The sequence below is a fragment of the Periophthalmus magnuspinnatus genome, chromosome 13 (assembly GCF_009829125.3).
Source record: "Periophthalmus magnuspinnatus isolate fPerMag1 chromosome 13, fPerMag1.2.pri, whole genome shotgun sequence".
Classification (NCBI taxonomy): Eukaryota; Metazoa; Chordata; class Actinopteri; order Gobiiformes; family Gobiidae; genus Periophthalmus; species Periophthalmus magnuspinnatus.
In genome coordinates, this window is record NC_047138.1 from 24,464,707 (window position 1) to 24,479,861 (window position 15,155).

At 42.2% G+C, this 15,155-nt stretch overlaps 1 protein-coding gene across 2 annotated transcripts in view; it reads left to right on the forward strand.

The window, feature by feature from the left end:
* The window catches only part of fat3a (FAT atypical cadherin 3a), a 135,265-nt gene that overhangs the window by 28,387 nt on the left and 91,723 nt on the right, over window positions 1-15,155 (forward strand). For both annotated transcript variants that reach the window (XM_055225931.1, XM_033976900.2), the window contains exon 3: window positions 13,344-13,405. In XM_055225931.1, the coding sequence (XP_055081906.1) occupies window positions 13,344-13,405 (62 nt within the window). The remainder of the gene's footprint in view (window positions 1-13,343; window positions 13,406-15,155) is intronic.

Sequence of the window (15,155 nt, forward strand, 5' to 3'; positions counted from 1 at the left end):
AACACTGAGTGACTCAATGCACATTGACTCAATGCCAACTTTGTATTTTGCACGATTTTGCCATGGCAATGCCTGGAAAAAAAACATGTTTTTGCATTTTGTGCATCAGTACTTCCAATGTCTTTTGACTTTGTTTGATGACAAGTGCAGCCCAAAGCCGCAATGAAACGTTGGAAAGTGGTGCGGTACTGCCGCTCACAGGGAGTGCCAGGTCGGCCGAGTGCGAAGTACGGCCTGCGAGGGCCGTTTGATGCCGCTTGCGGGTTTAATTTTTTTTTCTTCTTCTTCTGCTCTTTGAGCAGGAATTTGACCCCCTGAACATATTCAAAAACTCACCAAATTTTGCCCAAAATTCAGTTTGGCTGAAAAATTTATTTTTTTATGTGTTGCATCATTGGGCATAAAAAAATGGCGCAACAGCACCCCCTGCAAAAGTCAAAATACATTGCGTCAATGGGAGACGTCCCGACGTCAACTTTGCCGTAGACTAAATTGGCGCGATAGCGCCCCCTAGAGAATGTCTAATATGGAGGGCCGAAAATTTAGTTTTCCAAAATGTTACCAAATTTTACACAAAATTCCATTGGGTCATCCCAATCAAGAAAGTCAATCAGACCCATGTGGTCTTTTGCACCGTGTTGCCATGGGGATGCGCCAAAGTGCCAATGTTATCCTAATGGGAATGCTTCCAAATTTTCCTATTCATCAGAAAAATATTAGTTTCATGGGATAATGTTCAATTTGGCACAATGACTCTTCATGTCATCCTGATCAAAAAAGTCCATGGGACCCATGTCATATTTTTCACTGGGTTGACATGGCGATGCGCAAAACAGCCCATGTTATCCTAATGGGAAAATTTCCAAATTTTCATACATTTCAAAGTCTTATAACGGCTTATTACCTTCAACAACAAACATAAAATTTGGCACAGTGATTCTTCAGGTCGTCCCCGTCAAAAAAGTCAAAGGGACCGTGTTTGTATTTTGCACGGTGTTGCCATGGCGATGCCTGGAAAAACCCACATTTTTCCATTTTGTGCATCAGCACTTCCGACGTCTTTTGACTTTGTTTGGTGACAAGTGCATCCCAACACTGAAATAAAACAGAGGCAAGTGGTGCATCAGCATCAGGAAGTGCTGGTTCGGCCGAGTGCAAAGCACGGCCCGCCTTTTAATTTAAGCTTGATGTTCCTATCCTAGTTTCATTTCATGCTCATGTCATGCTCATCTTCTGCAGGTAGGGTTGTCAATTTCAGCGGGTATCAATATTAAAAAAGTAACATCAGCATTACAGAATAGCTTTAGAATGATCTTGAGCTGTATCACAATAAGTATAAGACTGCATAAATTAGTATGCCCCCATGGATCCCAATGAAACTATAGGGACGACTGAGGGATTACACAGATGTATGGCCAAATGGCAATATAAAAGTAATACGATTTAATGTTGAAAATCACAAATCACACCATATTGTTAAACATAGGCAAAGCAATGGAGACTGACAGACAGCATACCCTCCACCAGAAAAGTTACGTAATACGCCTTTTAAAAGTTGTTGTTTTTTGTTTGTTTTTTTTTTTGTTTTTTTATAGTATAGCTGCACAGACATACTGTAAACTACTTTTGTACAGTTTTTTGAAAAGTACTACAACACACTATTTTTAGCCACTCTTGTAGTGTTTTGGTACAACACTTATCTTAACCAGCCTCCTCCATCATTTATAATTGCCACAAAGGCGTTCTGCTGTTACATGTGCCACTTATCTCTCAGAAAACATTACTGGGCCATATCAGCAGTTTACACAATCATTGCTCCTCAAACCAACTATGTTAAATTACAATAAGCCTAAAAGAACTGCAGATGGAAAGGATTCAGAAAAAATAAAAGCATGCAGCAGCTGTAGCCTTGTTTTTGATCTTTGTATTTCTCAGATAACTGACTCAAGATCTGCTTAGAAATAATTGGTGGTTTCTATATTTATCTGCGCGATGCTTACTTTAAAGAAATCTGATAACTCCACTCTAGCGCTTCTTTGTGGATTTCTTCCTGCCTTTGTATCATTATTAAAGCCATTCTTCCACTTTGCCTTTTTCGTGTTGTCATCTTTCATCACCTCGCGTCGCAATGCACTGTCACATCAGCCAGAGTTCACACCCAATCTCCCCTTTCTTTTCTACCAGTGCTGTCTTCCAGTGTCTTCCCTGTTTATCTGTTCATCTCTACCTCTGTGTCGAGTCGTGAATATTTGATTGGAGGTGAATCATTAATGTGTGAGGTTCCATCCATAACTATATAGATTTCTCATCAGTTTCATAATGGCTGTTTGTAACTGTTCTACTATGGAAAAACATATAAAGCATTTATCTTTATCAGAAAGATTATAATTACAATGAAAAAAAAAATCTATTTTGCCATTTTCAAACTCATTATCTAACCACTGAAGTTAGTGGGTCCTGATCCCAGAGAGAGCCATGGTGATTAGAATTATTTTTTTTTATTTATTTTATATATATTATGTTCATCATATGCTTTTAAGAGCTTAAACAGTACATTATATGCTTTAAACATAGAGGCCTATTTAAACACTAACACCTGTGTAACCCTCAAATGCGTCACTACTGATTATTAGAATATACTCAATATCCAGTATGTCTGTTACACTATATACATAATAGATTTGTATTATTTAAATGATTAGACTAAAACTGGATCTGTTCTCTCTGTTCTCTCTGTCGCTTCAGTTCCTCCCCCTCTCCCTCACTGCTGTCTGCACTATACATACATGGTGCTGACAGGGACGCAGTTAGAGGAGGAGCGCTTCTCTCTCTTTCTTTCTCACTTTAAACTAAGTCATGGATGAAGAAGACCTAAATATCTCTGTGGATCTTTTTCAAACGATGGCAATTTGATCTTGTGTCATAACGCTCGGCACAAGGGACCAAAGATGCAGAACTCGGAGAAAGTTTAAGTAGTTTTTATTTATAAAGTGCAAAAAGTGATTATGGGTCAATCGGTGAGTCGGGAGCGGGGCGTGGGCCGTGGTCCAGGGGCAGAGCGTGATGAGCAGAGTCTGAGACGGGATGGACTGTACCGGTAGAGAAAAGTTGGGTCAGAGGCGGGAGAGCTGAGCGGGTCTAGGGAGCGGGATCTGGTAAGGAGCAAAAATATCCAGTTTAGCAAGATCAAAAAACGTAAAAACATGAACTAAGCCAAGTGAGGACTACCACGGAGATACGCGGACGATCTGGTGCTGAGTGTCAGGTCCTGGCTCCTCTTATTCTCCCCAGGTGCAGCTGATTGTCGATTAGCCCCAGGTGTGCATGGGAGGAGCCCCAGCTGTAGACTCAGACACGTGAGGGAGATAGGACAACAAACATGGCAGGAAAGACCTGTTTTGGTCATGGTCACAAAAAAAATTTGAGTTAAAGAAGAGTGTGTATAATGTTTGTCAGCTAGGTTCAAGCTGAATTTGTAGTGGCATTCACTCAAAGTTAATGTACTACTTGTCTCTGTGGAGATGTTATTGCTTTGCCTAGAATGTTCCACAATATGGCCTCAAACCTATTTATTTTGCAAGTGTTTATATTCCTTTAAAATGCATTTTTACTGCAAGCGGGGTCACCTCTCCACAGATGTGTATCTCGGTCTGGTGGCATCACTATGCTATACAGTGGAACATTCTAGGTAAAGCAATGATACCTCCATGGAGACAAGAAAAGGAAGTTTTATAAATGGTGTACCTTAAAGTTGCAATATTTTGTGCACCCCGCTCTCCTGGCCAGACCATACCACTCTTTACCACTTATAAGAGAAACCACTTTATAACAGCCTGTAATGTCATCAATTTCAGACACGGTTTCCTGCATCAGTACTGGACCAGTGACCTATGCTATTATCTCTGGGAACGTCCCGGTCTTCCTGTTGAGAAGGAGGAGAAAAATTGGGCCTTGAATCCCAGTAAACAATAGGATCACAAATCTAGGTGATGGTGACAGCAGCAGTTGTTTAGTTTTCCATATATAGAGGTTTAGTGAAGCAGCAAATGAATGGGGCTTAAAGGTGCCACAGTGAAGAGGCATGCAGGCAAAACAACACTGTCCCACCCCTTTACCACCAATTCAGCTCTACCTGATCTGTACTAGCCTCTGAACTGTTGAATATTCATAAAAAACATATAAAACTGAACAGGGGGCACTATTTTGTTGTTCCCCCAGATGACGTTATTCTTGTCTAGAATTGTACAGTGATGTTGATTTGGAATAAGTGCTTCCTCCAGATGCCCTTCCTGCATTCATATAGGCTTACCATGGATAGTGATAACTGTTGTGAATTTGTATTATTAAATGTTTTTGAGGCTACTGTAAACTGAAGTTTGACACAATTTAGTTGTTGGACTCATTAAAGCTCCATTTATATAGTTACAGTAAAACATATGTGAAGTATGATGGTTTTGGTCAATAATTTGACCATTTTGAATCTCTTATGTTGATGTATAGATTTGCACAGGTTGTACTTAACCACTTTATGTTACAACTTTACAGCAATGTACATGTATTTCTGCGCCACCCACACAAACAATCTACACATCAGATGAAATCTACAGCACTCATCTTTCTGTATATGTAAACCATTACCATACACCTGTAATCACCACAGTGCTGACAGGAAAGCCGTTTTTACAGAGAAGTCAGAAATGTGAATTTGGACATCACTTACCTTTGAACGCTCTGGTTCTGTCAAACATCAACATATTCACACAAAGTTGACCTCATTCGTTCCGTAAAGGACCAGAGAATATAATCCAGTCAAGAAATTGTGTCCACAAAAGAAGTTAGATCCTTGTCCAATCTGCAGGAAAGTGAAATTTGTTCCGTCACTTCTTTGCATTTCTTTTGTCGATTTCAAGCATAGTAAACTTCTGACAGTGCCAGCCTTGTTCATCAGTGCAAAACAAACTTGTTAGCCTGTGATTGACACCAAAGTTGGCCAATAAGGTGGGGGCTGTGGGTTACTAGACAGTGAATGAGAGCTACAGATGACTGAAAGAGTACGCCCCACTCTCCCCCTTGAAGAATCAAGCAGTTACATTACACACGTGTAGTGATGTTTTCCCCTTACAGCCCATGAGCAGCGAAACATGACGATGCATGACATGCAGTGGTTTCCAGTAAACAGACGGAGCTTGCTGCGCGTGTAAAAGGAGGAGACTGGATGCAAAGATCCGTAATTGCGTAATTTTACGCAGCAGTTTTGCGTTTTAAACATGACGAAACGGACAAAACAAAGGAAGTAAGCGACCGAGGACACTGTGGATGTTTGTACAAGTTAAACTCGAGGCATCTCGGACCCCGAGCGGTTCGTGGAACCGAATGAAGATCTCATGGTGGACTGAGGAGTAGAGGACCTTATGTTTTGATGGACTGGATGCTGTTCCTGATCGGTAAGCATGGTTTATTCTGCTATTGACTTAATTGTGGGTCAAATTAGCATTAGCTAATGCCAATCTGCACCCCCCCTCCGACCACCACCAATCATTTACGCACACGCCATTTGGGTGAAGTGTCTTGCCTAAGGACACAATGACAGAACTAAGGACACAATGACAGAAATTAGTCCGAGTGGGACTTGATCCTCCAACCTTCGGGTTGGAGACCAAAGCTCTCACCACTGTCGCAGAATGACTGTCACACTGTACAATCATGTACAGTGTGTTCTTAGTTTCCAGTGTGTGTTTGTTTACATTTTGAAGTGTGTGTGTGTTTGTTCACTGTTTGCAGTGTGTGGTTTGTAAATATATATTTATTTTGACCCATACCACTTGTTTTGACTATATTTTATATATAAACATACATTTTATATTGTGTTTTGATGATGATATATTATTGTACAGTAATAGAGCAGCTGGGTGTGCAGATACAGATTCCTCCCAGTGTGAGCTTTCAGTAGAGCCCTCGTTGATGTCTGTGGGTTGAAGCATTCAAAAGTTATTGCAGTTTTTCCAAACGTTCTCCGAATGTCTTCATTTGGATAGGTTTGGAGAGGCCTGGACTTACTCATGATAAAATTATTGTAAAACTCACATTTCAAATTTGAGGTCAATACCTATAAAAATGAAAGTGGTCAACAATCTTATAGTGTATTTTTGTCAGCAGCTACCTACTGCAGCTTTCTACACCTTCATTTTCACAAAAAAATTTAGGCGAGAATGAAAAAAAAATGTTTTATTTGTGTTCCAAAGTGTATAAATGCTCAGCCGATAAACTTACAGCGATTCTGATACCTGTGGGTAAAACTATAGGGTGTTACCTTTACAAAGACTCCAAACTTGTGCATATACTACTAAGGGTTCAATAATGGTGATCATTTTAATTTGGAGAGGTCAGAACAAAGGCAATTTCACCAAAATGGCCCGGAATGCTAATTAGATACCAGAATCAGAATACTAGATTTTTACAGCAGGATAAAAGTGAGTCCATATTTGGTGAGATGTCATACTTAGCTTAAGATGTTTTTTTGTTTAGTGTAGGTTTTTTTTATTTATTTTTTTTATCATTAATATAAAAACTATAACTTTAAAAATATAATTTTATTTTATGCTTACAGCCACATTAACTTATAGTTTTTCATGATATTAATGAATATTTTCAGATAGCCTGCTGTATATGTACTTTATAGACTACCCAAATATAATAAATTAACCTTGAACACCTCCTCCAAGCTAAAGCAACGCAAGCAATGACCATGAAAAAATAAAATCTTTAGCTCTTTTTCCCGTATGATAATGATATCCTGCCAAATACGGACCCTCTTTTATCCTAAAGTGAAGCCACAGCTGTAAACGAGTGTAGCATAAAGAACTGTTTAAAAATAGCAGTGAAGCAGAAGTAGAACAGCTCTACTTGTGATTAGACATTTGGCCTGGAGCGGAGAGTTTCTTAAAGACAAGTCTAACCCACTTACCTACATGTTTCCCTCAGCTAATTAAACGTGTACAGTCCCAGTGCTGTCTGCTGTGTGCTCCTCCTCTGGGCCCTCATTAGCACTACACGAAAGGCAGTGCTCCTTCCAAGAGGTCACAGGAAGCACTCTTTGAATGAGGGACAAGAAAATGCACGGCTCAAAAGCAGATTTTCACTATAATCTAAATTGACAGGTTTTTGACATGTCCTGGAAACTGGGAATAAAGAGTTTGGGTTTGAAGTGATGAAATGTTGTGAGATAGTGATGGAAATATTAATTATTATTAGAAACCTTTTGGGCCACTGAGGGAGATAGTTTCATTTAGAGGTTAAGCCACAGTTCTTTAGTCTTGGAACTACAACAGGAAAGCTGATGTGCACAAGTCACTCTTAAATAACATTAAAATCACACACACACACAGATTATTGTGACTGCGTTCAGACTTCCACGCACCCATGTCCTCTGTGGCAGCAGAGCAGCCCCTCCCTCTTTGCCCCTCGTATGTCAATCAAACCTGCTCATTATCAGCTCATGTTTAGGTAAATCTCATTTAGAACTCACTTTGCATTGTCCTTTTATGGTGAAATGGAGGTATTAAAGGGGCATGTGCCTCGAGGAGTATGTACGGAGGGTTTTATGAATCCCAATATCTTTCACATTCAAACTCTTTCAAGTAGATTTTGATGCACTCTTTTATAAATGAGGCCCTTGCTTTCTCTCTGTATTTCAGATGGGTGTGACAAATTAACCAACTGGAGAATTGGATGGTCTGTGTGTGTTAAAACAAACATGAACATTTACAAGTCAAAAGAAAGAAAAAATCATACAGAGGACTGAGAAACAGCATGGATTTTGGCAGCATCAATGAGCAAAGTACTAAGTTTTAAGTTATATATTTAGTTCTGAATGACATTTGCGAGGAGATGTTTTTCACATTTGACAAACACTCCAACTGGTCCCAAAATTGGAAGGTTGTCTGTATGGTCTGATCCCATATTCTCCTGCATTTGAACAGAAAGTAGGCTCCTGTAACTGAGCTCCTGTAAGAGACTCCTGTAGCTGTTGTCTCAATAGTGCAAACGTTTGGACCTGTTAGCTCATTTTACTTTTAATTCATGTTTGAATATGGCATCTGTGCTTCTTATATTTTAGCCAAATGTAATTTAAAGTTTTACCTTCTGTTAGAATAGAGCAAAACACCTCTCCTTGCTATATAAGGTATAAAGTGTATATATTTGTAGCAGTGGTAGAATTTATATTTTTAAGAACAATCCGTGTCTTACCTGTTACTATCTCCATGTCAACCCAACCCAGGATTTTTCATTTAAAATCAAAGTTTGGCTATTGACTCTGTTGTATTTATTTTTAAGGGTGCATTGTTTGTGCTTGTTCCGGTGTATGATGGGAGCTGTCACTTCTCTCCTTGTTAGCGTGAATGCTATAGAAGAGGAGTTCTGTATTTAGGGCTTGTTAGCGTGTCAGTCAGAGAGGCTAATGTTGCATAAAGCCCAGCAGTGTTCTTATTAATAAAATTAAAATAAATAAAATTAAAATAAATAAAATTAATAAACAGTTACCGTGGGTGATGTAGCTCCAACACGTCATCATGTCTGTGCAAATTTACAATGATGCTCACCAAAATCAGGAACAGTTTCACCTTCGGCTGCAAGATTAATTGCAATCAAATCGAAATTGGAATCTGAGTGAAAGCAATTAGCAAATCGCATAGGGTACAGTTTTTAAATTACCACAATTTCCTCCACAAACAACAAACTATTTCATCTTATTCTGCATAAAAACTGCTAACCCTGTAGTTTAGGTCTGTACAAAGGTGTTTTGAAACACATGTGACTCTTGTATTGTTTCTCAGTTATGTTTCAAGGCAAGTTTATTTGTATAGCACAATTCATACACAAAGTAATTCAAAGTGGTGGAGGGGTCTGAGCACCCGAATGATCCTGGGAGCTATGTTGTCGGGGGACCATGGTAAACAGGTCCAGGGGGACAGGTCAGACTAAGAGCAATTCAGAAGCCCTTTATGATGAGTGCACTATTAAGGTTCACTATGTCGCCCAGACCAGCGTCATTGGGGCCCCACCCTGGGGCCAGGTGGCCGGGCCACGTGGGGAAATGGCCCCCCGGCATCACGTGGACCCACCACCCGCGAGAGGATCCGTAAGGGGCCGGTGCAGAGAGATATGGGCGGCAGTCAAAGGTGGGGACCTCAGCAACTGGATCTCCTGGCATGGAGACTAGCTCTGGGGACATGGAATGTCATCTTGCTGGGGGGGAAGGAGCCTGAGCTTGTGCGGGAGGTTGAGCACTACCGACTAGATATAGTCAGCCTCACCTCCATGCACAGCTTGGGCTCTGGGACCCAACTCCTTGAGAGGGACTGGACTCTCCATTTCTCTGGCATTGCCTACGAGGAGCAGCGGGCTGGTGTGGGCTTGCTCACTGCACCACAGGTCAGCTGTTGGAGTTCACCCCCATGAACGAGAGGGTCGCTTCCCTTCGTCTTTGGGTCGGGGACAGGTCTCTCACTGTTGTGTCGGCCTACGGTCCGAACAGCAGTGCAGAGTACCTGGCCTTCTTGGAGTCCCTGGGAGGGGTACTAGACAGTGCACCTTTCTCCTGAGTGACTTCAACGCCCATGTGGGTAACGACAGTGACACCTTTGAGGGGCATGATCGGGAAGAACGGCCTCCCTGATCTGAACCCGAGTGGTGTTTTGTTATTGGACATCTGTGCTAGCCAGAGTTTGTCCATACCAAACATCATGTTCGAGCACAAGGGTGTCTATCGGTGCACCAGGACACCCTAGGTCGGAGGTCGATGATCGACTTTGTTGTTGTGTCATGTGATCTCCAGCCGCGTGTCTTGGACACTCGGGTGAAGGGAGGGGCAGAGTTGTCAACCGATCATCACCTGGTCTTGAGTTGGATCCTCTGGCATAGGAGGAAGCCGGATGAACCTGGCAGGCCCAAGCGTATCGTGAGGGTCTGCTGGGAACCCTCTGTCAGGGGGGTGTTCAACTCACACCTCCGGGAGAGCTTTTCCCAGATCCCGGGGGAGGCTGGGGAGTCCATGTCCCCAGCCTCCCCCAGATCCCGGGGGAGGCTGGGGACATGGACTCCGAGTGGGCCATGTTCTCCACCTCTATTGTCAATGCGGCTACTCGTAGCTGTGGTCGTAAGGTCTGCAGTACTTGTCGTGGCGGTGACCCCCGAACCCAGAGGTGGACACTGGAAGTAAGGGATGCCGTCAGGCTGAAAAAGGAGCCCTATCAAGCCTTGTTGGCTCATGAGACTCCTGAGGCAGCTGACGAGTACCGCTGGGCCAAGTGTGCTGCGGCTCTTGCGGTCACAGAGGCAAAAACTCGGGGTTGGGAGGAGTTTGGGGAGGCCATGAAGGAGGACTACTGGATGGCCTCAAAGAGATTCTGGCAAAGTGTCCGATGTCTCAGGAGAGGGAAGCAGTGCTTCATCAACACTGTTTACAGTGCGGGTGGAGAACTGCTGACTTCGACTGGGGATGTTGTCGGGCGGTGGAAGGAATACTTTGAGGATCTCCTCAATCCCACAGTCACGTCTTCCGAGGAGGAAGCAGAGACTGGGGACTCGGAGGCGGACTTGGAGGCGGACTCAGAGGCGGGCTCATCACCGAGGTGGTTAGCAAGGTCCTTGGTGGCAAGGCTCCAGGGGTGGATGAGATCCGTCCCGAGTTCCTTAAGTCTCTGGATGTTGTGGGGCTGTCTTGGCTTACATGTCTCTACAACATCACGTAGCGGGGACAATACCACTGGACTGGCAAACTAGGGTGGTGGTCCCTCCGTACAAGAAGTGGGACCAGAGGGTGTGTTCCAATTATTGAGGAATAACACTCCTCAGCCTTCCCAGATAAGGTTTACTCCAGGGTACTGGGCGAGGAGAATCCGACCGATAGTTGAACCTAGGAACCTCAGGAGGAGTAGTGTGGTTTTCATCCTGGTCATGGACCACTGGACCAGCTATATACTCTCCATTGGGTCCTCGGGGGTTTATGGGAGTTTGCCCAACCAGTCCACATGGGTTTTGTGGATATGGAGAAGGCATTCGACCATGTCCCTCGTGATGTCCTTTGGGGGGTGCTCCGGGAGTATGGGGTCCGGGGCCCTTTGCTAAGGGCTGTCCCGGTACCTGTATGACCGGAGCAGGAGCTGTGTTCGCACTGCCGGCAGTAAGCCAGACCTGTTCCCGGTGCATGTTGGACTCCGCCAGGACTGCCCTCTGTCACCGGTTCTGTTCATTATATTTATGGACAGAATTTCTAGGCGCAGCCAGGAGTCGGAGGGGGTCTGGTGTGGGGACCACAGGATTTCATCTCTGCTGTTTGCAGATGATGTTGTCCTGAAAAAGGTGGCTTGCCCTCTCCGGGTGGGTGGTGAGTCTCTGCCTCAAGTGGAGTAGTTCAAGTGTCTTGGGGTCTTGTTCATGAGTGAGGGAAGGATGGAGCATGAGATTGACAGCTGGATCGGTGCAGCGTCTGCAGTGATGCGGTCACTGTATCTTTCCATTGTGGTAAAGAAGGAGCTGAATCGAAAGGCAAAGCTCTCAATTTACCGGTCAATCTACGTTCCTACTCTCATCTATGGTCATGAGCTCTGGGTAATGACCGAAAGGACGAGATCGCGGATACAAGCGGCCGAAATGGGTTTCCTCCGTAGGGTGGCCGGGCGCACCCTTAGGGATAGGGTGAGGACCTTGGTCACACAGGAGGAGCTTGGAGTAGGGCCGCTGCTCCTACATGTCGAGGGGCATCTGCTCAGGATGCCTCCTGGATGCTTCCCTAGGAGGTGTTCCGGGCATGTCTCACCGGGAGGAGGCCCCGGGGAAGACCCAGGACACACTGGAGGGACAATGTCTCTCGGCTGGCCTGGGAATGCCTTGGGGTCCCTCAGCCGTTTTGAGCCTGGATTTAAACATTGTCAAAGTAATAGTTTCAGTCTTTTTGTCTATACTTCTGGTTGTGTTTAAAGTGTGAACTTTAACAGAACCCCATTATTCAAACGTACTTCACAAACCTCTCAATTCTCAATCCTTGTGAGAAAAATATCATTAATTTTTACCAAATCTTTCAGCCATATTTCCTCTGCTTCTTGCAAAAATCTGTACCCACCAAGTGAGGCATCTTCTCATGCTCACCCAGGAGTGAAAAAGAATCATTCAACCAAACTGTTCTCTGATTCACCTCATTACTCCACAATATTCAACAGTTTTATGTAGACTTTTTGAAATTATGTTTTGTAATATGCCAGTTTAGCTCCTAACCAAGTACCTTTTATAACTTGGTGAGAATTAAACCTGACATGCCAATCCAGAGAAACATGCTAAAGTACTGGAAATTAAAGGTAATTAGTTATCACATTAAAGCTTTATCCTGTGCTGTTACAAGTTTAAAAACTGAGATTCTCCCAAATGAACCTGGAGTGCCATTAGCTGTCATAAACTGAGGTTACATTGTATCATAGAGAGCCATTTTGGGTTCAATGCAAACTTGTTGTAAGATCTGGCAAAGTGAGGACCTTATTGTGCTTTCTAATTGGATTATCAACTTTAGAACCAATGCACAAAATGCTTGAAAAGAAAACATTTTGAATTATAATGAGAAAAATGTAAATGTTATTAACCTCATACCAGAGTACAAAGATAATATTTCTGACGAAAAATCCATAGATTTAAAGCCAAGATGAGCAGAGAATGTTTTGAAATATTTTTCTTTCCAGCTTATGGATGCATTCAATTTATATTTCATCTTGCCATTTTTTGGTAAGACACTGGAGGGGAGGTGGGTTAAGTGTCATCCCCAAGGACACAACGGCAGCATTCATCTCTGAGAGCTGGAATCGTGCACTAGCCTGTGAGGTAGTGGATCTGACTGCTCTTAATGACTTTCAGGTCAAGAGCAGGATTCAAACCGCCAACCTTCAGATCACTGGACAAACACTCTGCTACTGTTTACCATCGTTATCTTCAAAATGCAATTAGTAAATTTCTAATGTTGCTTTTCAAACATCGACACAAACTACTATACCATTAGAGTCCCTGTCTTCTGTCGTGTTCACACCTCACTGTGCACTGTGCTATATTTATTCCCCTGTCTCTGAAGCTCTGTTTGTTCTTGGTTTATGTGACCACTGGCCCCCTTTACAGTGTGTAGCTCATAATCTGTGTACAAGTGCTTTAATGACTCCATCTTCTCTGCTTTAACCCCCTTTAAAATAGCACCCAGGCAGCCACGTGTTTGACAGCACCCACTAATTACCCAAGCTCACGACGCCACTGAGCCAGAGGAGGTGCAGGCACTTTGTAATTGTTTTCTTCTGTTTTCTGTGATCCAGGTTTGATTACCACTACCTCCCGCAAACTGGACCGCGAACAGCAAAACGAGCACGTGTTGGAGGTAAGCACACACTCATATTTAAAGGGCCCATATTACCCTATTTTGTGTTCTCTTATGATGTTATTTCCTCATCACAAACATACCTGGAGTTGTGTTTTGTTTCATTTACATGTGTGACACAAATATTTAGGCTGAGTTTTTTTCCTCTCAAACTGAAAACACTCCACCTTTCACCTTGTGATGTCATGTGGTAATACAGGAAGTATTCAGTGTTTCAAAACTCCATACACCTTCACTAGAATCATTTGGATAATTTTAGCTCAGGAATTCCCAATCTCTACTGAACAAAAGGTAAAAGGTAACTGTAACTACTGCTTCATGACATCACAAGGTGAAACAGAGCATTTTAAGCTTTGCAGATGTAGATAGATGTATACAAATAATAAAAGATTACTCAAACATGTCTGAATGAAATAAAGCACAATTTAAGGTATGTTTTGGGGGAGGTAACAACATTATAACATGGCTTAAATCTCAAGAGTCAATTTTTGTGCAATATGGGACCTTTAATGCACTACTGGTCAAGCGTGACCAGGACTGGAAGGCTCTGTACCTTATTTTTACTGGCTTAAAATGTGCATGGTTTGCTGTGGTCTAAAGTTATTCCTCACTTTTGAAACATATTCCTTGCATCTTAATTATTCACCACAAAGACTTATACCCATGTTTCACAACTTTCAGAGCAAAGTTTGTCCATCACGTTAAAGCTAAAAACAACTTGAACAACCTGATTCTTGGCCAATAAGATGCTATATAATTGGATTCAAACAGTATACACCAATCATTTTAACCCCAATATCTGTGCTAAGGCAAAACAAATTTTGTACTGTCTGTAATTAATATGAGTATAAGGGAGTGTATGTGTGTGGGTGTGTGTGTGTGTGTGTGTGTTGAAAGTAAAATTTACTATTAAAGTAAACAAATGGTATAGTATATTGAAACTTCCATATCTCAATACTATGATGCAAGAATAGACACTTTCTGACTGCCAAATATAAGTCTGACCATGGAGGTTTTTGTAGTTCTGTCTCACATAATCATTTGTTTTAGATGACCTGCTTAAATATATAGTATTTCAAGTATTTCCTTTTCTAGTAAATAAGTACATTTAGGTTCCGCCCCATAGCGTATATGATAAAAGCAGCACTTGTATCAAAATCAGACTACTGTGCACCATCTATATCTACATTTTATTAATGTCAAACCAAGCCAAAGGACAGTGCTAGTTACGTGGCTGTATTATTAGGGATTAGAATCTGTGGGAGCAAGCAAAGTTAAGATAACAGTTTACATCTATTCCATCCTTTCACAGTTTGAAATGAGATGGGAAAAAGGGTTTTTGGCTGTTTGGCTTCACAAAAATGTAATATATTTCAAGGACATGCAAAACTGGATACTTTTGCGCCACAAACACAATTTAAAATTCTGGTAACAAACTTTTAATGGTCATACCAACACCTGTTTTAATGTTTATATGGACTAGTTTTGCTTGTTTTTTTTGTTTTGCTTTTTTTTTTTTTGAACAGGGCACCCATGAAAAAGAGAGTCTACGTGCTTTTAATTGAGTCTCCCTGTGTAGATAAATAAATATTTTTCAGTGTCAATTCTGCCTCAGATCTAAACTACATCTGGTATACAAAGCATTTAGAGAAATAATAAAATTTTACAATATATGGCCTAAACCAGGCATACCCAAAGTCCGGCCCGGGGGTCAATTGCGGCCCGTGTACAAATTTCCACTGGCCCACAG